At 39.9% G+C, this 23,939-nt stretch overlaps 1 protein-coding gene across 1 annotated transcript; it reads right to left on the bottom strand.

Annotated features, from left to right (window-relative positions):
- Positions 1-3,609: 3,609 nt before the first annotated feature.
- On the bottom strand, positions 3,610-21,893 carry LOC133206667 (carbonic anhydrase 3-like). The gene is made up of 7 exons (XM_061342812.1): positions 21,681-21,893; positions 20,484-20,681; positions 10,722-10,840; positions 9,808-9,900; positions 8,826-8,891; positions 7,755-7,910; positions 3,610-4,766 (listed from the first exon to the last, which is right to left on the bottom strand). Exons 1-7 carry the CDS (start codon positions 21,724-21,726, stop codon positions 4,647-4,649), a joined length of 798 nt encoding a protein of 265 aa, XP_061198796.1. The 5' UTR covers positions 21,727-21,893; the 3' UTR covers positions 3,610-4,646.
- Between the last annotated feature and the right edge of the window lie 2,046 nt (positions 21,894-23,939).

Raw genomic sequence — 23,939 nt, 5'->3', positions numbered from 1 at the left:
GCACGTTCCACTAGAGACATGATGAGTCCTCTAATGACCGTGACTAAGGATTAGCTGCATGCCCTTCTGGGGGGATAGCTTTCCCCAGCCAACAGACCAGAGAGTTCAGCCCTGGTGAGCTGACACATGGCCGGTGGGCATGACACAATGTCTGTGCCAATCGTTTCTTGTGATCCCACATATTCCCCACAAGATACTTTATAACAAGGAGCAGAAAAATGCATGGCAGCCTGAATCTAGCTGTAAGGACTATGCTTCTGATGAAATCATGGAATAGAAAACTTCTCCCTTCAGCAAAACATCACAAACCCCAGAATTTTGCGAGTGAAGTTAGCAAGACATATTTTGCAACACTGCTTCAGACACTACTGTCTAGCTGCATTTGTTTTAATTTTCAAGTCATTCAATGTGAGGAGAAATTTGAACTGTTGTTTTGGGTTTGGGGCTTTTTTTTTCCAATTAAATCTGAAACTTCAGAATTCAGAAAATTCATTTTCCATGGTCTTGAAAGCCATGCACATACTTTTCAAAATACTGTCTTACTCAATGTGAAAGAAGGGGTCTAAAGATCTACCCATTTCTGTATAGACGACTGTAGTGAAATTTCCAAGGTACAAGTTTGGCTATAGAATAAATGAAATTTATCAAATGTGGTCCTGATCTAAAGAAGATTTGATGAGTCTAAATTTTTCAAAAGATCCATCACCTGAAAGATTTTTACTAAAATCCCCACTAAAATCCATGTCTACTTTTATATGAAATTTTAGATGAGTACCTAGAGCTACCTCCTCTTGCCTGCTCCAGAGACCTCTGTAAAGTGAGGCTGAACTAGTTGATCGTTTCCTGCCCAGCTCCATACAGCTAACCGAGGGATAGCTTCTGTGATTAGTGTGATGCTGGGGCTAGAGAAGGGGCTCCCAACAAGCAACCTGGGAAAATGGACTTCCCACATGTTTACCATGGGTGTATTTTATTCTGACCAAGTTTAGACAGATCTTACCTAAGATTGATGGTAATTCTAATTCCTTTTCATTGTTAATGACAGTTATCATGTATCTGGTGCTATGGCAGCTGTGATTTTATTCCACACATACATTCTTGCTAATGTTGAAGACTGCTAGTGATGTGGACACAGGTTCAGCCATCCCTTTAAAGTGCTTCAAGTCTCAGGAAGGCTCACAGCACCACGGAGCTAGGCCAAGTCAAATTATTTTTGGTGTCTGTAGTGGATAAAAAGTAACTTGGAGAAGAAGCTGTCAAAAAGCTGTGCAGTGTGGCTGCATGTCTCATGTCTGCACTTCTGTTTCAGAAGGACTGCTCCTAATTAGTATCGATCAGTCATATCATCAGGCAGTGGTATGTCAAGTCAAATATAGTAGTAACTCACTGTTTCTAGCCCATCCAGATGAAAATGTGATGTTTTCCCTTTTTACCAGATACTTCTGAACCCAGGTTTCCCTGCTCTCACAGTGCATAGGACTGCACTGCATGGTGGAAATGAGCGCGTAGAAGTGAGATGTGTGGGATGTCATTACTACAATGACCTGAATTCAGTCATACCATACAGAAAGCTGCAAGCTAAAAGCAAGAGGGAACCCCTGTAAAATAACAATGAACACAGCCAGAGAAAAATGAAAATTGCATCAGACATGAAAACATTCTAAATGCGGACTCACAGCACCCCACATTTCCTTCCTTGCTGCCTTCAACACTCTTAATAATCTCCTTATACTTTCAGTTAAAGCTCAAAGTATAGTGCCCCTGAAGTGTCCCCCCATTCGTCATCACTCTACTCTCACACTTTCCAATTTTTTCCAATGCCTGCTGAAGCATTGTTTCCTCAGTTTGTCATCATTACTTCAGACAGTCCCATCAATACTGGAAGGGGCCTCTGTAAAACAACCGCCAAACCACATATTCACACACTTTCTCCTATCTGCAGCTGAGTCAACCCAGTCCTGAGCCTAGTTTAGTCTACCTTTTACTAATTATAAATACAGGCATTATGAAGCTAACTGCATGAAAAGTCAAATGACAGTTCCTTTAAAGAGATTAGTTTGACTTTAAGTTTAAAATTTAATAAACATGGCTCTAGAGGATGAGGCTTACCTCAGCTTCATTTACAGCACCCAGATAGCTCCTTTGCAAAGTGCAACTGGGAAACCACCATATCTCTAAATAAACCCCTTGGATTACATGTTCCAGATTTGCAGTATCATAAATTGCAAGGAAGGTAAAGCCTGCTCTAAGATATGCAACCCAGTTTAATGAAACATGCTATAAAAAAAAACCCCACATACTGGAATTCATGGTAAATTACCTATTTTAGAGAAATAATTTTTGCTTCAGAATTCCTTTTTCTAATCAGGCAACACATATGCAAAGAGATATGTACTGCAGAACTGACTGGAGAAAAGCAAGTAGAAAGGTGTTTTATCATACTGTTTTCTCATATTTTCATACATAAGGAAATTGCCATTTTCACCTGAAGGCAGGAAGCCCTGGGTATTCTCTCAGAACCCTGCAATGTCAGTGATGTTCTGTGACTTGCATTCCCATTCAGAGTAACATCAGTTATCAGACACAGAATACTTCCTGATGCTGTTTTGGATATTTACATAGAGGTTTATGAGAAAAAGGAATCTTTATGGATTAAGCCCTCCTCTGCTGCACAACTGAGCTGCATGTTCTTAGCCCTATGTCTAATACTGTGTTGGGTACTGGTGGTCAAATACAAAGCTTTGAACTCTCCCAGAACAACCCAGCTGGGAAGAAATTACATTTAATAAAGTATTTAAATAAAAATGGATGTTTTCAAACATAGGGACCTGCATAGACTTTATTCGTGTAAATCATCCATCTGAGTAAGTAGAAGCATATAAGACAACCTGCGTCAGTCAGCGATGTGTGCATCCAACATACACAGATGTTAACTCATTTGAATAATTTCTCAATATGGCTACAAATGAGGAGCGCAAACATGAACAACACAATGCAATCCACGTGAAAATTCAATGGAAATACTAACAATGATTAAGTGAAATTTCCCAGCCAAAATACTACCTGTTTGAAGGAAGAAAACAAAGTGAGAACACAGCCCAGAAACTTTCACAGTGGGAAACCTGAAGACAGGGAGCATAAGCCCTGTCTCATCACCAAGCTCAGCAACATCATCCTATCCTAGAACATGCCAGCTAATAGTCCAGCCATTGCCACAGCACAGCTGCTTTGTATTTCCAGAGCTCAGTGCAAATTACCATTCAGACTAATGGTTTTAGATACAGCCTGTACTTATCCACTGTGCAATGGACTTGCAAGAGGAATCGATTCATATGCCATTACAAAAAAGACATTGTTAGAATAGGGTCATCTCACTAAAAGAATAGATATGGATGTCTGAATGATGTAGCATATTTAAGATGCTATTTCCTTGCTTGCACTCACATGAAATATTATCAGTACTCCTGTAGTTCAAACAAACATCTGAAAAAGATACCATCCATCAGTGACTTTCATGAAGATGTATTACAGAGGCACTAACAAGTCTTTCTTTGAAATGTCATTATTTTTACGTTTCTGAAATCGAAAAAAATATACAGAACAAAAATGTAGTATTGTTGAATTTTTTAATGCAGAATCAAGTATAGCCTTACAATCCTGTTTCATTGTTCTTTATGTCAAAACAAGAGACAAGTACACCCTGGCGAACTGCATTTTCATCAGGAGAGTCAAACTATGTTTCCAGACATTTATGCACAAATCTCTTTGATAGCAGGACCAATTATATTTGCAAATAAAGTGAGAATATGCCTCAAAAAAAACCCCAAAACACAAAAAGAACTCTTCCTATCTTAACACCTTTTACACAGGAAACCACTTGCATACATAAAGAAAATATAAATTCAGAATATGAAGACCCAGTACTCAAAATCCATGTCCCTTTGATTGTTACATTAAAATGAAAATTAGTTTTTTAATATGGACAACCAATTGTGATACAAACAGAAACAGCTCTTCTCCCACAGTTTTAACTACATATAACTCTTTGAATACAGTTTTCAGAACAGACCTCTGTTTCACCTGTCCATTATTTAAAAGTTAAAAGCTTAGTTCTTTATCAATGGTTATGAAGCAATTTTCTGTCCTTTCACATTTTATGTGAGTATAAAATACCAAAAGAGTGCTCTCCTTTGCTTACAAGGATGCCTTGTGCATTAACCGGTGCAGAGTAGGATATGGATAATGCTGAAAACAACTACTGAAGAACATGGTTTTATGCTGAAAACAACTCTCTTAAGTTCAACCTATTTAGCATGGAATAAGGCAAGCATCAAGCAACATGTGGGCAATAGGAAATGGTTTTGTAGTTGTTAGTAGCATGTTCTTTCTTCCTTTGTACTATTAATGAAAGTTAATGCTAAAGCAGTAATGAAGACCCAAACAGATTCTCTACTTCCATTTTAATGATAGGATTTGTCTAAGTAAATATTATGCTCTGAAAGTGAAATTCACATTTCATGACTCAGAGTTTCACCCTCCAGACCTACAGATGGAGTTCTGTCTAAATGCAACAGAGGACACAAACCAAAACCATCTCTTAGTTCCAGATGTCCCTTCACTCAGGGACACCCAGCTTGAGCCAGGTCCTACAGGAATGATGCGCTCACCATCCTGAAATACCGAGGCTGCGTTGGGCGCCAGTTATCAACCAAGGGAAGATTAGGTTCATTCTCAGCATTCTTGGATAGGCTGCGGAGCTTCGCCATCTGCAGGAGAGCAGAAATCAGTGTCTGATGCCCTTGGGATCAAATCCACAGCCCAACAATTAAGCCAAGGAGACATCAAAGTTGTGAAGATGTCCTTTGCCCCATCACCACAAGAACTGCACTCATGTTCTTTTCCTAGCAGTGGTATTAGAAAAATTCAAGACAGAAAAAATGGGTCCTATCTGAACAGGACTGTGAAAAATACTGTCATTTATGTACTGTCTACAGAACTGTGTAGAGCCATAGAAACTGCAGGAGGTCCTCAGATAATGCAAATAGAAAAGCCTATGCCCTAATAAACCCTTTCTATTGCCTCAGTATCTGTTAAGAAGCCTCTGGAATAGCAACGCGTTAGCGCTGAATTATAAACTAATTGTTCACTTCCATGCTGGGTCTGCAGCAGAGGATATATTCTACTGTAGTGACACTAAAAGGTCGATTACTGATAACAGGAATGCAAATATGGATAATGACTTGGTTTCAAATGGTTTGTGAACAGGGTCTGAAGCCTGACTCTCCTTGGCCATTTTTTTAACCAAGTATGGGGTGTTTTTGAAGGATACTGTACAAAGAGTCCTGCCCATACTCTTCAAAACTGTGTAATGCTCTTCCTCTGCTGCTTTCTGATTTTGAAAGGATACAGCACATATATTCACTCACAGATACATTATGTTCATTTGTTGTCACTACCATGAACAACATTAGATAACATGGCAGCAGTGATTCAGACACTTGACAATTCTTGTCTAATGGCTTACCATTGAAAGCATGCAAACATTTTCCCATGTGTACACTGAAGATGTAGCCCCATGCATAGTTCACATCAACTTTGCCACTAGCTTCAACAGACTGATGTACCTATCTTTTATGGTACAGAGTTCAAGTTTGACAGAAGCAGAACTTCTGTCTAGGCTGTAAAAGTTGAGTCCACTGTGACTATACTAATTCTAGTTTATGGGCTGAGCCAGTTCAGGCATCTCAACATTGCTGTTCACTACATAGCTCAGAAAAGACAGCTGTCTGCCACATTTCTAACCAGTATAATATGCATCAGATGGATTATTAATCTGAAATTAGATTTCAGATGAAGAATAATTTGTATGGGAAAAGTAAAACATGAAAATAGTTGATCAGTTTTGTTAATACTCATAAAGTGCTATTCAGAAGTTGCTGGTTTTATTATTATTTGTGGAAGATCTGCCCTACTTGGCAAAAGAAAAAGGAAAAGAAAAAGAAAAAGAAAAAGGAAAAGAAAAAGAAAAAGAAAAAGAAAAAGAAAAAAAGAAAAAGAAAAAGAAAAAGAAAAAGAAAAAGAAAAAGAAAAAGAAAAAGAAAAAGAAAAAGAAAAAGAAAAAGAAAAAGAAAAAGAAAAAGAAAAAGAAAAAGAAGGGAGGAGGCATATATTCAGACTATATCTACATAAAGGTGAAAACAAATAGTCTGCAATTGGATAGTTACTCCACAGTTAAATCCCTATCCTTTCATTAAGAGTAATCTGAGCAGCTAGGCTACCCACTCTGCATCTCAAAGAGTTTCCTGGTGAATTGATTTTCCTGCAGAGTACTGATTCATAGTGACTGCACTTACTCTTGTGGCTATTAAACTGTTACCATCTGGCTGCAAAAGCATCCCAGCAATCCACTGTAAATGCACGTGCACGCACTTAAAATAATTAACTATTAATGAGGCTGTCTGGTAGTATGCTTTCAAGAACGCTTTCTAGGATTAGAAGTAATTGGTAACACAATCCTCTTTTATGAACACATTACTTAGACTGCAGGCACTCTGAAGTGAGGAAAGTCTTTCTACTGTATTTGTACACAGTAGCTGGTGTACCTTACAGAAACATGGGTATCGAGCACCTGATACAGCTCATTTGTAATTTTCTTCTTTCCATGATGCCATCTAGAATATGTGGCAAAGAGAATCACCTATTCCATTAAATTTGGATTCTGATAGAAGATGTTTTTGAAAGAAGCATGCTATAAGAGACACACTTGCAAAGTAGGATGTTCAGAATTGGACATGCTCAGCTGCATGAGGTGAGAACACTGGACTCCTCCTTCATTCACTGTGCAAAGCAGTTAGGGTACCCGGCTGTCCCACTGCATTTCATTGCAGATGGTCACTTTTCCACAGCAGCTTTATTTCATAATTTGCCTAGTGACTACCCTCAAACATTGATCATCGTAAGCAATAAAGACTTTACATGAGGATGCTTGACATAAATGGCTGAAAAAAAAACTGCATAATCGAAGTTGTTAGTGCAAACTTAACATAAGCTTTAGATAAAATATGTCAGTGTTATGATTCAAATGGTTGCAGGAGAATACAAGTTAATGGTTTGAGCTTTCCTGCATTGGCTTTTAGTGTAATGCAGTGCTTTGAGCTCTGTGTAAAATACAAGGTATGAGCCACATCCAGCTAGTTTCCTACCAGCAAGAGTTAACACTGTGGGAACACAAGGACTGGGAAACAAAGAGAGAACTAGTAATTTTTTAGTTGATGTTGTAAAAGGTCTCTTGCCCACAGGAGCAAGGACTCTCATGTAGTAATTACTGCTTGCTGTCAATCATGCTCCAGACTGCTATAAACTCTTACCATCTACACTGTGTTATGATTTTACTGATCTTTAAAGCTCTTTGTGGATGTGAACCCATAATGTCTGATGTGGGATAGGAAACAATGAGATGCTCCAAATAAAGAAGGTCACCATTTCTGCTCAATTAATTAATGTAGGAGTCTTACAGACAAATAGGTATATCTAATAGGTTGATAGCACATACAACTGCAGTCTGCAGTCCTTGGAAGATTTTTAGAGGTCCCCTATGGAGTCTCAGTGTAGTTTCTAAAGCATTCAGTTCTGCCCTTTTAATCATACACTTTCTCACAGAATCCAATGAGTATTTTCCTTGCCAAACGAGTAAGATCAGGTTATGTCATGTAACTAAAAAGAAGTGGGTAAAATATTATCTATTTGAAATTTACCTGGTCTGAGCTGACTATAATAGGGTCTCTCAGAATAATCCAGGTGATGCACTCTTCACAAGGTGGAGTAGTGAAAGACCCGTGGTATGTCCAGTAGTCATGAGATTTAGGGAAAAGAATTGAAGGATCAAAGTTTGGAAAAGGAGCTTCTTTCCCCTTAGGAAAAAAAAACCCACACACATAACAAAACCAACAAATAAGACAAAACCAAACAGAAAAGTCTTCAACAGTTCTAGTCAGGATTAGGTAAAGATGCAGCTCTGGTATTTTAAGAAACAGAGTGACTCAGGTACTTCATAGATACGAACTAAGGAAACTAAGCACACATCTACACAAGACATACTGATGCAGTGTAAAGATAAGTGGACTGAATGACTCTCACAGATGGCCTCAGAGGAGCATGACACAACAAATAACTTCATAATGGTACTTCTTGTACCTGAGCTAACTCATGTGAAACAGCATCCAGTACAGATGTGCTTTGGTCATTTCTCTGCAGAAATACTCTTCCTTCTGGCCTCCTTTCTTATGGAAATTCTGTCTATCTACTGAACACTGGGTTAGGACACTATATAATGAAGTGAGACAGGTAGTCCAGATTTAAAATATTTACTCTAATAGCAAACAAGACAGCCTATGAAATGTGACATTCTTATCACATAATGTTATCTGAGACATAGATGTCTAGTCAACAGCATTTACAAAGGTCCATTAGGCAGTATATTTCAGGAAGGAATGGACCAATTTCCAACGGTGCCTTTCTTTTGTCACTGATGACTGAGAGAGTAAGATTCCATGCCTACTTTTTAGGTGTAAAATTTGGCAAGATGACTCACATTTTCATGAAATCATGAGGCACACTAAAGCCAAAGAAGGCTCATATGTAAATGGAAGGAAGGACTTACACTGTTAAGGAAAAGCTACCCATGGTTTTATTCACAAGTATATTATGGCAATATTGCAGAGCAGAATTTGAAACCTAGAAAGTCATGACTCCTGAGTTGTTGTTTTTTTTTTCTGTCCTGAGGGTTTGCAGCAATTTCCCTATAATGAGAAGCCCAATATGGTTACCTTTGTTTTGATAGCATTTATTTCTTCAAGAATTCTCTTCATCTCTGGTTTGGGAGTTTCCCCTACCTGTAGAGAAGAAACAACAGCTAACCAGAGTTCTGTTCAATCAGTTTTCTTCGTTTTCCTGTTTTATATGCATCTAAACATGTATCAACTACAAAATTACAACTCATTAACCACACCTATCACCCCTAACAGCCTAATAAGCTAGGTCTTCTGCCTGTAGCCTTTGTCTATACCCAAACAGATATTATGATCCAAATGAAGAAATTATATCAGTACAGAAACTCAGCATTGTGGGTAATTCACAATACAGCGATTCCTTTTGACATGAAATTTTAGCCTAACAAAGATAATTATCTGTTCAGACTCAAGTACAGAAATTGAATAAGTTTTAGTCTAGTTAAAAAAATAGCTTTCATGGTCGGATCTATGTCTACAATTGCCGATCTCAACATAGACATCCATCTTTCTATCCTTAGTGAATATCCGTTAAACAAGAGACAGCAAAGGCCAATATTTCAGGGTAAGACTGCATGGCCCCAAAGACTTTAAAAAAGAATAAGATACTGGTATTGCCTGTGAGTTAGTTCTGCTGGGAGAAAGTGCATGAAAAGCCTAGAAGCTATATCTGTCCTTGAAATCAGACCATGATTAGCATAGAGACAGCTGACTGCTACTGGTCAGAGAGCCACTACTGACATTGTGTCCCCAAAGCAGGGACAAATACATCTGAATTTACAGCTTCCACCACTCACATAGTGACACAATAGCTGCTGGGACAAGTGTGTGTAGTATTGGATACCCTTTGAAATAACATGACTCAGGCTCTGTAACTCGAAAAGCATGCATTACTGAAAGTCAAGTCCTTCAGTGTGGTTCGATCCCTAGAAAACATTCAGAGGGTTTTGCTTTTTTAAGCCTGTAAGAATAGAAAACTCTATAGTAGCATTACAAATAAGCATTGTATGCCTCTACTTACTTGCAAAAATATGGCCAAAACAGCTATTCCATCAGTTCTCCTCACAGCATCAAGGTAATTACTGTATTTGGGATTCCAGTGTAATAAATGTAGCTAAAAGCAAAGAAATGCATGAAAAAAATGTCCATTATTGAATAGCAAGCCATCAAAGCCTGAATTTAGAGTTCATCATATATGTTAAGAGCATTTGATGCAACAAGGAATGAGGATTAGACCTTCAGAAAAAAAAAAGAAAGAAAAAATGGACAGCAATCCATATATAAGTTACATATTTAAACTTAGGCTACTATTTGCTTTAAAATGAACTATAAACATCTTAATATAGAAATTGCAAAAAAGAACAGAAATCTCATCTTAAAGCTGAAGAACACATAAAAGATACTTAAGTAAGCAGGCAGAACATACAGTTCAAAAGTCATCTACTGATATGCGATTCATTTCCATTTGGCTTTCAAATTACAGCAATTCTAGCAAAGAACCCATATGAATGTAAGATCTGTATACTATTAGAATACAGTTCTCATTCTCCCTTATTATCCTCAAGTGGCAGAAAATCAAAGCAACACATTCTTCCTCCTTTCTGTTGCTACTATCTGCTATACTACTATACTTTCAGAATACTGTTTAGTAAGTTTGCACTGCTTCTCAGTAACTCAGTCTTGCTGTCCTGTGTTTCAAGCCACTTTGGTCTGAGAACATGGAAACTTTTGTTTCACATGTATTCTTCCTTAGTGAGAATTACTTCAATCTGACTCACACTTAAGACTCGGTGGAAGTAAGAACAGACAGAAAGCTAGAAATAAATAGAGAACTCTTTGAAAAGCAGACAAATAACAAATTTTGTCCCACCTGAACACTAATGACAAATGTTATTTTACACCCTGTTTTAAAGGAAAAAAAGTGGTGAGTCTTACCTCTCCTGCATATCTCACTCCATTCACAACATGCTCAGAGCCATGGTCATCAGACGAACCCCAATGAAAGTGAAGTTGACGCAGCCTGTAGACTCCTGGAAGTGGCCCACCTCTCAGCACTGCAATTGATAATCTGCAACAGCATTAGACTCAAGTATCTTCCAATTATTTTAAAAGAAATATATATATATATTAAAAAGATTTATTACAGGTGCTATATGTTCTGAGAGTACTAAGTAACTCTGCACTGATTTTAGCAGCACTCTAGGAAACCATCTTCAGCTATATGCACTTACAGGCAGATGAAAATTATTTGTGTCTAGGCTTCCATTATAGTTAATAGAGATCATTGTTTTAATGCAGTTGCATAAATGTGACTCTAGTACCTTCTGGGATACTGTGAATACACCTGGACCTCTGGAAGATGTGGCTGAAAATTTGCAGAACTGTACTTTTCTAAAGCAGTATCTGGAGGCAAGGTGAGTACACTGGGTCATCAAAAATAGCATGAGATACCTATGTTTGGGAAGCAAGCCCCTAATCAGAACAGTCAACCCTCTACAGTCAATTCTGCTTGCCTTAAGGTAGATACTCAACAGATGGTGACCTGAATTGCTCTCTGGACTCCATTGATTAAGTGTGGCTGCATCTCTGTTGACTAGAATGTTTAGAGACATAACCCACCTACTTTTAAAAGCCCACATAAACCACCTAAATTTAGATATTTTAATCTTCCCCTGAAATCCATGTAGTATCTACCTATATCAGAGCAAACAAAAATAGCCATGATTAAGATCAGCAACTGAAGTACTAGATGATAAACAAACTCTCACAAAACACTACAAGTTTTGTCCCTTACTGCAGGCTATGATTTATTTGTTTTAAAAGCAACATTACTGGTGCTGCTTCTGCTATAATAGCTGCACCCTTCAGCAGTCGGAAAGGAAAATAAAACCAGCAAATGTTCCAGAAAAGCAACCTCTGAGAATGCAAGTTATTTCCCTAAAGAAAAGTTCAGCCTGTGATGAACAATACTCTGTATTCTAAATAATTCCTGCCTGACCAATTTGGTGGCCTTTTATGATGGGGCTACAGAACTGAGGGACAGGGGTAGAGCAGTTGATGTCATCTACCTGGACTTGTGTAAAGCATTCGACACTGTCCCACATGACATCCTTGTCTCTAAATTGGAGAGACACCAATTTGATGAATAGACCACTCAGTGGATAAAGAACTGGCTGGACGGCCGCACACAAAGAGTTGTGGTCAATGGCTCAATGTCCAGCTGGAGACCAGTAACGAGTGGTGTCCCTCAGGGATCGATGTTGGGACCGGTCTTGTTTAACATCTTTGTCAGTGACATGGACAGTGGGATTGAGTGCGCCCTCAGCAAGTTTACTGATGACACCAAGCTGTGTGGTTCGGTCGATACGCTGGAGGGAAGGAATGCCATCCAGAGGGACCCTGACACACTTGTGAGGTGGGCTGATGCCAACCTCATGAAGTTTAACCATGCCAAGTGCAAGGTCCTACACCTGGGTTGGAGCAATCCTAGACACAGCTACAGGTTGGGCAGAGAAGAGATTCAGAGCAGCCCTGCAGAGAAGGACTTGGGGGTGCTGGTCGATGAGAAAATGAACATGAGCCGGCAGTGTGTGCTCACAGCCCAGAAAGCCAACCGTATCCTGGGCTGCATCAAAAGGAGAGTGACCAGCAGGTCGAAGGAGGTGATCCTGCCCCTTTACTCGGCTCTTGTGAGATCTCACTTGGAGTATTGTGTGAAGTTCTGGTGTCCTCAACATAAAAAGGACATGGAACTGTTGGAACAAGTCCAGAGGAGGGCCACGAGAATGATCAGGGGACTGGAGCACCTCCCATATGAAGATCGGCTGAGAAAGTTGGGGCTGTTCAGACTGGAGAAGAGAAGGCTGCGTGGAGACCTCATAGCAGCCTTCCAGTATCTGAAGTGGGCCTATAGGGATGCTGGGGATGGACTCTTCATTAGGGACTGTAGTGATAGGACAAGGGGTAATGGGTTAAAACTTAAACAGGGGAAGTTTAGATTGGATATAAGGAGGAAATTCTTTCCTCTTAGGGTGGTGAGGCACAGGATTGGGTTGCCCAGGGAGGTTGTGAATGCTCCATCCCTGGCAGTGTTCAAGGCCAGTTTGGACAAGGCCTTGGATGATATGGTTTAGTGTGAGGTGACCCTGCCCATGGCAGGGGGATTGGAATTTGATGATCTTAAGGTCCTTTCCAACCCTAACTATTCTATGATTCTAAACTTTTACATTTTTTACACATTTTTACATTATGTCCTAAATGAAGGTGATGTATTTGAAAGGGTCTCACAATAAAAGGGAATAACTTTTGCACATTCACCAAATGCTAATTAATATTCAATCCTCACTCACTTTATATGGAGACAGAAGTTATAGCATCCCTATAAGCCATTCCGCAGTTCTCAAGAACAGGTCTTTTATATGTTAGAGAAAAATATCCTTAAATCTAAAAAGGAATGAAATCCACTATCATCTCCAGAAATAACGTACCAAGAGTATTCTTTACTGAACATTAAGAGCAAGCTGCTATTCTCAACAACTTCCCTTTACTTGTTCCCACAGACGTTCAGTACCGTGGCCAATGCAGACACAGTAACAGTAGCAGCTGACAAGGCCATCAATTCTCCATTAAAATAGATCTGTAAGACCAAATAATCCAGTTTAAGGTAAAAATGTGTCATTATTTCCACTGACGGGCCAGCATCAGACACTTTTCGATTGGGCATTACATGAAGCTCTGCATCACTGTGTGCCAACACATTCCTGTTTCATGCAATTATAAATAGACAGCAGCTTTTACTTAGCACACAGAATGAAGCAAATACTAAGATACCTATAAACCACCATCTCCTCAGGGGCAAAAAGGCATTTTCTTTCTTTTAATTGCAAGGGAGTAGTGTAAATCGTAGAAAAAATGTTTATGATTACAATGTAATTAAATTTTGCTATATTTTAAAGACGGTAAACAGAACAGTTGCAAGAATGACTTTCTCCAATATCTAAAACATAAAAAATCCCAAAGTATGCCTGCATATCTCAAAGATAGTAAAAGAAATCTTTATTTAAAAAAAAACATGTGGCTTGGAACCTGAATTCTGAAGGTATCTTTATCCTCTTGGATTTTTGCATTCAGAAAATACTAACATGAATACACATCCATATAACAGTTAGAAAAAAAATATGAAGTAAAAGTTTACAAAAGAAACTACAGTATCTTTGTTTTTCAGTGGTGTTAAAATATAGCTTTTTATATGTTTACATATTTATATGTATCAGGGAATTAGTCTAACAATTATTTCATAGGAAATACTCACATAACTGAGACTCCCACTTTTAAAGCTGTGATAACTCCTAGCACAAGACATGTAGTAAAAGATGCTTTTCTAGCAGGCCTCATGACTTAAACTCTGAGCTTCTGCCTATGACACTCGATGAAATAAAAAGAGCGAGCTTTTAAAAAAGGAGAACTGGCTTTTTGGGTTTTTTCCACCCACAATGGAGTCACTCCACTCATTCCATGTATTAGCCAGTTCTGTCTCATGCTGCTCCGTTTATGATGTATTGAGGCAGATGTTTGTTCAAGAGAGGGCAGGTGTTGCACAGAAGAATGCAATTAATGCAAGAAAAACCCCTCTGTATTTCACTTTGTGTTTACACAGCAAAATGAATGTGTGATGTAGTTTGAGTGGAGACGGCCACTCCATTCCACCTTAGTTAGCAGGGTGTCCTTAACAACAGAAAAGTGACAATAAGCTTTAGAAATACGTGCATCTACTTGCTGAGCACCTTAGGTAGGGGTCTGGTTGTTAATTTGCACTAATGTCAGTTGTCTCTATCCTCATTAAGGTAAAATTGAGAAAGTAATGGCTACACAAATGCCTTGCCTGTTTGCTGTGAAAGCATACTGTCAAAGTCAGGTGGAAAAACATAATGTGAAACAGAAGCTCACTCCTCTAATGGAGATAACAGGGCTTTATTGAGGGACAAAGTCAATAAAGCAAAAGCAACAGCGCTGGGCGCGTGACCATAGCCAGAAGTGCACTGATTAGCATTTGTTACAGGTTTATATACTTTCACTATTGCATTAGTCACATACATATTCGTAATTCCTGCGTATAGGCGGGGAATATTATAACTAGCTCCAGGAACTTATTATCATAAGTCTGCTCCTCTTGGCGTCTGTGCACTGCTCTCCGGTGACTGTGGGCAGGGGTCTTGAGGATGAAGTAAGCAGTCTTCCTCACAGTGTACTTTTCACCTTTGGCACAGTTGGATGCCCCAGTAATCACAAAACTAGCTGAAACCAGCTATACCCATAATTTTTCTGATGGCTGGCAAAGATTTAGAACAGTGAGACCTTCCTGCAAAATTTATTGCAGGATGGGCAGGCAAGGAGTATCCAAAGCTAGCAGATGTTTGGGAGGCACTGTCTCTAAACTAATTGATAAGTAGAAGGATGGTGTGAAATAATTTACTCATGTTTAGTGGGGTCACTAAATTCCACAGACTTACAACATAAACGTTGTTCTTTATCTCCAACCTAAGTTAAGCTAAAAGTACTTTATGTTTTCCAGGCACTAGCTTTCTTTATATCCAGTCGTCGTCCCCCCCCCCCCTTCCCCCCCCTTCTTTTACCTTTACAAATTTGTTTGCTATGCGACTCCATTTTGCTCAAGAGTTCTGGCCATTTTCAATTTGTCTAATCTTGTATCTTTAGCAAGCTTTGCGAACTCATAGTTATATCCACATAGTAACACCTATGATTTGCAAAAGCCAATACATTTATGTTTTATCCCAATAAGGAGCACCAGACTCATGAGGTGAGTTGTACTTATAAACACATGAGAAGAAATAACTGTTCATACAAGATTTATAATCCTCACATCCTGCCAAATCCATAAAGTGAACTGGTAAACCATAGCAAAATTAAATTAGTAAGGTATTACTGCATGACAGTTGAAAAAGACACATTACCTTTGTTAGACTGCTTTATAACAGAATCTAACAGTGCACTCTAAAACTCACAGGTTTTTAATGTCAGGGCCACATTTCAGATGTTATAAAAATCCTGTGCTCAAAAGAGGATCTCTGTACTGGCTAACTGCAGAGATAAAATCTGCTTCCTAAAAGCTTTTGGAACGGAGATTTCAGTTCTCACTGAAATTTTCTTTAGCAAGCACTGAACAGATATGCAGAATTACTTTTGTTTGTATTTGAACTTATAGGGACAGACTGGGAAAGAGAAGTGTCTGTCAGAAGTCTGTCAGCATGCAATCCACCCTCACATGCACTGTAACACACCTTGTCCAGCTCTGTGCCTCTTGATCACAGCCTATTAATCACTCAGCTCCCAACTCATAGAATCATAGAACAGTTTGAGTTGGACCTTCAAAGGTCATCTAGTCCAAACCCCCTGCAATGAACAGGGACATCATGAACTAGATCAGGTTGCCCAGAACCACATCCAGCCTGGCCCCTGCATGTCTCCCCAGGGATGGTGCATCCACCAGCTCCCTGGGAAAGATGTGCCAGTGTTTTACCACCCTCACTGCAAAAAAACTTTTCCTTATGTCCAGCCTCAATCTCCCTTCTTAATTTAAAACCATTACCCCTCATCCTTTCGCAGGAGGCCTTGCCTAAAAAGACTTCCCCCATCTTTCCTGCAAGCTCCCTTTAGGTATTGGAAGGGTGCTCTAAGGTCTCCAGAGTCTTCTCTAGGCTGAAAAAGCCCAGCTCTCTCAGCCTTTCCTCATTGGAGAAGTGTTCCATCCACCTTGTTTGTGATCTGGGGCAGGGCTGAAATCCCCATCTCCAGAGGCAAAAAACTGACAGTGCACTGTGTAACTGCATAGCTTGAACCCTTGACTGTTCAAGCATTTTTATCTCTAACAATGGAAATTCAAGGTTAACAGAAACTGACCTCCTAAATTCTCTGTACCCAAGGTTTTCAGTGCTCATAGTAACTCTCAGTACCTTCACGAGACACTACATATAATAGATGTTTCAAACACTGAAGAATTTAACTTTGCTGCCTTTTGTGGTATGCAGCATAGCCGCTGTACCGCAGGTACACAAGCACTGGGATTTAGCTGTGCTATTCTTGTAATCGATACTGGCTTTTCCCATTGTAAATTCAGAACACAAAATGTTAAGCAGCATTTTGCAGGAATCAACCAAAAGCTGTATATTTATAGACAGACTTCTCCTAGTTTTAATTAAATTTTATGGGGCTTGTCCTCATTGTTTTAGAACCAACCAACAAGTAGATGCTTATTCACCAGAAACTGATAACCAAAATCTCACCTGCAAAGATAAATGAGATTTCCCACAAAGTGGTACTCTATGAAATGCTTTCCACAAGCATGAGTCATACTAAAAGATATGGATAAGGAACAGTAACTGTCACTTTAAATTATTTTATTCATCATCCACTTCCAAACACACACATTCCTTTGATAAGAAAATTAAAGATTCTGCAGGCACCATCAAAGTAGCCTTGTAAGAAAGTGTGCCTGCACTGAGGTACTCCAAGCCCTGAATGTCATCCATCAGAAAGTCACTAAAAGTAGTAATCTGGCCAATGAACCTCCATAGAAAGTGCCAAGGAGACAACAAAAACAACAAAGTGAGAAGATAAAGGAGGCATCCATTTGACATAGCCTTAGTGCATCTCTCCTCAGTTGCTCTGTCTGGATTCCAGTACAAGATTACATATCTTTACTGTTTATTAAATGATTGAACATCTTGATCTAGCCATCTAACCAAGATACTACAAAGAAAGCCAACAAATCATTAATTGTAAGAAAGTTGCAAGCTATGTATCGCACACGGCATCATGACAATGGTTCGACCAGATAGGTGCTCTCAGGACACTTCTCTGGCATGAATATTGTTTGAATTTTAAAAGCAAATGGACTGTGCTAGTAGAACTAAGATTGCAACCCTAATTCAAAACAAAACCAGAGTCACTGCTGGATCTAAAAGAGTATCTGTGTTACCATTCAGGCTGAAAAACATAGCAGTGGTAGGCTGACAAAGTAACCAAGTTCTAGTAAGGGTTTTATTCAGCACAGCCACCTTGGTAGTTTTGAATACAGCTCCCAGTTCTTTCTTGGATTTTGAGACTCCAGCCTCCACCTGAAATGACCTTACAGTGCTTACAGTTCTTCTTCCCCATTGGTACGGTCAAACAGGGAACTGAGTCTGCAACAATGCATTAATTTGTATGGACAGGCAGCTAAGGCAGGACACAGCACCTAAAGCAAGTATCTGTCATCAAAGCCTTCAACTGTATAATAGAGTCTTAAAGTCAACCAGACTTTATAAACAGCTGTAGAAAAATTCCTCACTTACACTAGACCAACTCCAAAGATAAGAATAATAAGGCCTTTTTCAACATAATGTGAATCACATTGAATGGCAGTTTTCCCTGAAAGCTTCTCTCTAATAATTTGAGTTTAAGAAACTGTCCCAATGCAAATATTCAAAGTATTCCTCGCAGAGAAGACACAATGGAAGTAAAACTTGGAGACATCCAAAGCAATCTGATTTATCACTCATGTTTGCAATTTATTCAGCAACCTGTTTCATCTACCACCAATGAAAATCTACACAGAACTACATATATGAATATGACCACTCTATAGATAGAGAGAGAGAGCTACAGAGGGAGAGAGATACAGAGAGAGAGAGAGGTACAGAGATACAGAGACACAGACAGAGATACAGACAGACAAAATGTTTTTGTTCCAGAGGAATAAAAGCTCAATTCCTACAAGATTGCTATTACGTATGTATGTATTATGCAGATGGTTATTTCTTTACACACAAAAAAAATCACTGTACATATCGTAAAATACGTAAAACATGCTCAAGTCAGTAGGAGTATGCACAGTGGAATTAGTCCTGTGATTAGCATTATATTAGAGAAGGAACACCACCCACAGACTCTGCAGGCAATGGTATAACAAAGGAAACATAACAGTAAACCCTGAATGTTTCTTGCCTTCAAAGAACTGAGAACTACACCTTTTTTTCCAGTGAGTCATTTTTTATTTCTGAGATCAGAATACAACAGTTACTGAGAAGTTAATCTGGAAAACAAAATAAACAAGAACATTCCAAAACTTTCTGCTCTTTGTGGCCAGTATTAGATCCATCCTGCAGATTGTAGAGCTTGCATACTCCCTCCTAGGCAAAATCTGAGTAATTCTGAACAAGAATTACTTTGACATTTATGCAAAAGATGAAACCACTGATATATCTGATGCTGTTCCAAACAAATACAAGGGATGGCAGATGGGTTGGAACTAGATGATCTTAAGGTCCTTTCCAACCCTAACTATTCTATGACTCTATGGTAAAAAAAGGCAAGTAGTGGTCACGGACATTATCCATGTAGCCATAGCTACACCTCCTTGCTGATGCATCATGCCATCTGACATTACTATTTTTATTCAAACAACATTAAAGATTCCCACTTTGCTAAAAAATTAATCAAAGTCTTCACCACACAGTCATTTTTGTGTTTTGATAGTGTATTAACTAGTTCAGCTTACATACATGTTGATCCCCTATCTTCACGAAACCCACCTCAGTAATTAAAAATCCATTAAATTAAATCATGCATATATATATTTAAGACCAAACTATGAGTAAAATTCCTAGTAATTACAGCATCAATACTAGTTATATTGTAATAGAAATTGAAACTTTTAATGCAGTTAAGAAATAAATCTGCACACTATGTAAGACAAGCTTTGAATATTTTCCTGAAATTGACATTTTTTTTCCTTTTCTTTACCATCCCAGGTACAAGAAATAACAACACAACTCTGTTGACCTTGATACAAGAATTAAAGAGTGAGGTATGCATTTGATTTTTCTTTTTATCACAGCAGTAATGCAATTTCATGCTTTTTTCAGTAGTGCTTTTTCCTTTGAAATATAGCCAACAGTATTAACATGAAACGTAGGTGATTCTGCCAACATAAACTAAGTATTTCTAGCACCTGTTAAACAGAAGAATCTCTTTAAAATATATACCCTAGTAGCCCTTAAAAGATATGCATTATATATGCAGCACATTGTTGTCATAATTACAAGTGGATGTAAGATTTTGGACATTAAATCTGAGACACTGGATATTTTCATCTCAATAAAATTTATTAAGACAAAATCTCATGAATGCCGAAGAGAGTTTTAGCTGATTAAATACCATGACTTTGTGGCAACATACGGTTCATTAATTCATTTATCAGAAATTACATAGGTACAGTTTACAAATACTGTAATTTCAGCCAGATACACGGTTAAAGGTGTTTTGCTGGGCATCTCATATAGCTTAAATGGAATTTGGTCCTTAGATAGTGCCTGGACTCCTTGCTCCTGGAAAACAAGACAACTGCAATGACTATAGGAAGTTCAGAAATCTACCTTACACCTTAATTCACCCTTCACCAAGCTTCCTTGCAGCTCTCTCCATTCCCTGGGATTTTACCTGTATCCTTTAAAATTGGTCCTAGGCTTTTCCCACCAGTTTTGCAGAGCACTGGCATCACAGAAGCCTGCACTTCACACATGAGCAATACACAGAAACCTTCTGACAGCCATGAGCATTCAGAGCACACTCTGCTCTCCAACCAGCTTCAGAAATAGTCACTAATATATAATGAAAGCTTGAGATGAAAACAAAACTAACCTGATCTATCGAATGAATCATCAAATACAACTCTGCAGGTTTTCCCATTGTTGAGGATGGTCTTCGCTGCACCAGGATCGTAACTAGCAAACCATGGTAGCAGGGAGGGATCATAATGCACTTCTTTGTTATTGATTTCAATAGGTGACTGATGGCGTCCTTTGGCAATCGGGTAATTTTTGTGCCACTGATCTGGTCCTAGAAAGAAGGCCAGAGAAACATCAAGACAACCTTTTCCAGCTAGGTATGAATTACACTTAATGTTACAATTAAATGCAAGCTTGGCTTTACCTAGCTACAGAACATCAATTAAATGTACTAATAAATAGGTTACTAATAGTCTGGTTGTTAGTCATGCCATGTGAAGAGTTTCACTGTATAATTAGTGTAGCAATTAGGTTATTCTAGTTGAAATACTGGATACTGCAAGTCATTCAACTGAACCTAAACTTTCATAGCAACCGTAATACTTTACTTGTCAGGAGACTGACAATACACCAAGGAAGGAAACTAGAGGAGTACACTCTAAGTCTACCAGTGGCTAGACGTATGATGGGGTATACCCAAATGATTGCCCAGAGAAGCTGTGGATGCTCTATCCATGGAAGTGTTCAAGGCAAGGTTGGATGTGGCTTTGAGCAACATGGTTTTGTGGAACGTGCCTCTGCCCACAGCAGGGGCACTGGAACTTTATGATCTTTTTATTCCTTTCAACCTAAACCATTTCATGTTTCTATGATGGTGTATGATTCCAATGTGGCACCATGCAACCATCTGGAGAAAGAAAAGGCCATTGATACCTAAAGAAACCAGAAATGTGCAACATGGATTTAATTATCGTCACAGTTCTAGCAAGCACTTAAATGTGGAAGAAGCCTGACTGAGGCCAGGTTTACAGCCTCTGCAGGCAGGAAGGATGGTGGCTGCGCTGTGGGAAAGCAGTACTACTCCTGGAGCAAGGCTAACCTAGAGCTGGATTTCAAAGCTCTGTCAAATGTTAAATTACATAAATAGTAGGAAAACTGACTTTATTTAACTTAGAGACCTCTCTGCACGGCCTCTCCTTCCACCTGCTTCTTCTCTTCCACACCTGCGAGTGACGACCCAGGCCCGCCTGGTGCCCACGGTCCCCCCATTCGTGAATGGCTGTGCTCGCCAGCCCGCAGCAGAGCGGAGCCGGGCCGCGGCCCCACTCACCGTTGTCGCTGTCGTAGCCCCACGGGTAGTAGTTGGGGTTAATCATGGTGTCGGTCTCGCTGCCGCGCCCCGCCTCCGCGCCTCAGCCTCTCCCGTCGGCTGTGGCCGCACGGCCGCCTCCTTTCACGGCGGCTTTTTATAGACTCCCGCCAACTCCATGCCCTTACCCGGGAGGGACCGCATTGCCCCGGCCGGCGGGGGCGGGTAGAGCAGCGCCGCCTCACACTGCCCGCCCGTAGCTCCTGTGGTGAGGCGTCCGGGCTCGCCGGGAGATTCGCCTCAGAGCTGCCGTTGGCGACCGGGGCCGAGGGGCTCCCGCTGTGGGGGGATCCGGTATGAAAACTTGGTCATGCTTGTGCCGGGGCTGCGAGTAAAGGAGCCCGCCCGGGACAGTGGGTGAGGGAAAAGGAGCCTGCCCCGGCGCGAAGAACATCGGGTGTGGAAAAGCACTAATATCCACAGCTAGGTACAATACTCAGTTCAAACGGGGTACATGTGTGTACACACACAGACAGGAACACACATAAACCAGGAAGCTTTGCCTGGCTGACTTCGGAAATTGTATCGACAGGTCTGGCTGTTTTGTTTTTTTTTTACAGTTGTTTGCAGAAAGCCTGCTTGCCATAAGACAGCATCAGGTCTGGAAAGGCTGGGTCCATCCACAGGAGACCCACTGGTGATGCGTTTCACACTCGATGTGCAGCTGGGGGTGAGGGGACCAATCCAACAGCTCCTGTATGCAAGGTTCCAACCATTCCCCATGGAATTTCCACATACACGCGTGGGCTCCAGCACTGCTTCCCACTGTGCTGTCTCCTACTGCCTTCCTGAACAGCTTCTGCAAAAAAATGGGTAGCATTAATTGCCCCTGGCCTTTAAGAAGGTGCTCCTTCCCACTGCGAGGACTCTTGGAAACTGGAAATGACTGAACTAGCTGAAGGCCCAGGTCCTGACAGCTCCAGATAAAATCTGCATCATCAAATTAAGCATAGAATCAATTAGGTTGGAAAAGACCTTTAGGAACAAGTCCAGCCATTACCCCAGGACTGCCAAGTGCATTGCTAAAGCATGTCAAAACAGCATGAACGGCTCGCGGACTGGGGGCATGTCACTGGGTCTGGATGGACCCTGGCATGACCTCCTCTGAAACAGGTCTGTTGTCCTCATGAAGCTGAATTTGGATGAGTTGCAACAGGTGCAGGGGAGAGAACTAAAGAGCCTCTTTTATGAGAGGAGACTAAAGGCTTAGTGAATAAATGGTAAAAGGGGAAGTGACAGCTGTCTATATCTACACACCATCAGAGAGGTAAACACCAAGAAATTAGCAGAGTAAAGAGCAATGTTGGCCAAGGATCAACTATATATATATGTGCCATGAAAAGTTTGCGACAAGGTAATGGATGAAGATCTGGGACCACCCAAGGTATTCTAGTAACTACAGTAACTTTGCAATGCCAAAAATGGAGACATGAATAAGGCACACAGGAGCTATATATTTATGCCCTACAGATTGCATACTATTTCCCACTTCTTCCCCAGTTTTCACTTCCATTTCCCACCACCTTCTTACTGCCATGACCCACAAATTTCCAAATCCAAATCACCCCCCAGTGACTCCAGTACATCCCCCACTACACTCACCAGACTTACAGAAAGAACTGTACTGCAAACATGACCATATAGCAGCCCAGTCATACATTTGCTCGGATGGAACCCAGCTCTCTTCACTGTTACAATTTCTGAGTTTATTTATATGTATATATATATAAAGTTTTAATTTGCTCCTGAAAGCCAAATTAATGTTAAGTCGGGGAAAACATAGTTCTAGTGCCTCCTCTATTCATGCATTGAAGTTGATCGGTTGGTCTCACCTGCCACGTACAGAGCTTCCCCAGTATCCCCATTTTTGAATAAGTGCCTTACACCCACCAAAACAACTTCCTTGCCCAGCCAGAAAGAGATGGATGGAAAGAACACAAAGCCCTGGGAGATTTAATCTGATCAAATCTAATCTTTGTAATTAACTCTGCTTTAAACAGGGGTTGATCTACATAAGCTTCTTCCAGAATGTTATTTGCTTTTTTTAAGATTTTATTAATATAGCAGAGAGTCGTTAAAACTCTGCAAATCAAAGAAAGAGAGAAAGATAGAGACTAACTTAATTTTTTAAGTTTTAAAGAGGATTCTTTTTAGTTTGACAACAAAAGAGAATTCCTTTGGATCCCAGCAAGGCTCCTCTTTTTTTTGAAAAAGTTTCTC

This window comes from Neopsephotus bourkii, unplaced genomic scaffold, assembly GCF_033783945.1.
Source record: "Neopsephotus bourkii isolate Nb327-2 ecotype Australia unplaced genomic scaffold, CSIRO-AGI_Nbou_v1 NB_1820, whole genome shotgun sequence".
NCBI lineage: Eukaryota > Metazoa > Chordata > Aves > Psittaciformes > Psittacidae > Neopsephotus > Neopsephotus bourkii.
Note: the sequence above shows the minus strand (reverse complement) of the source record. Positions and strands in the feature narration are given on the sequence as shown.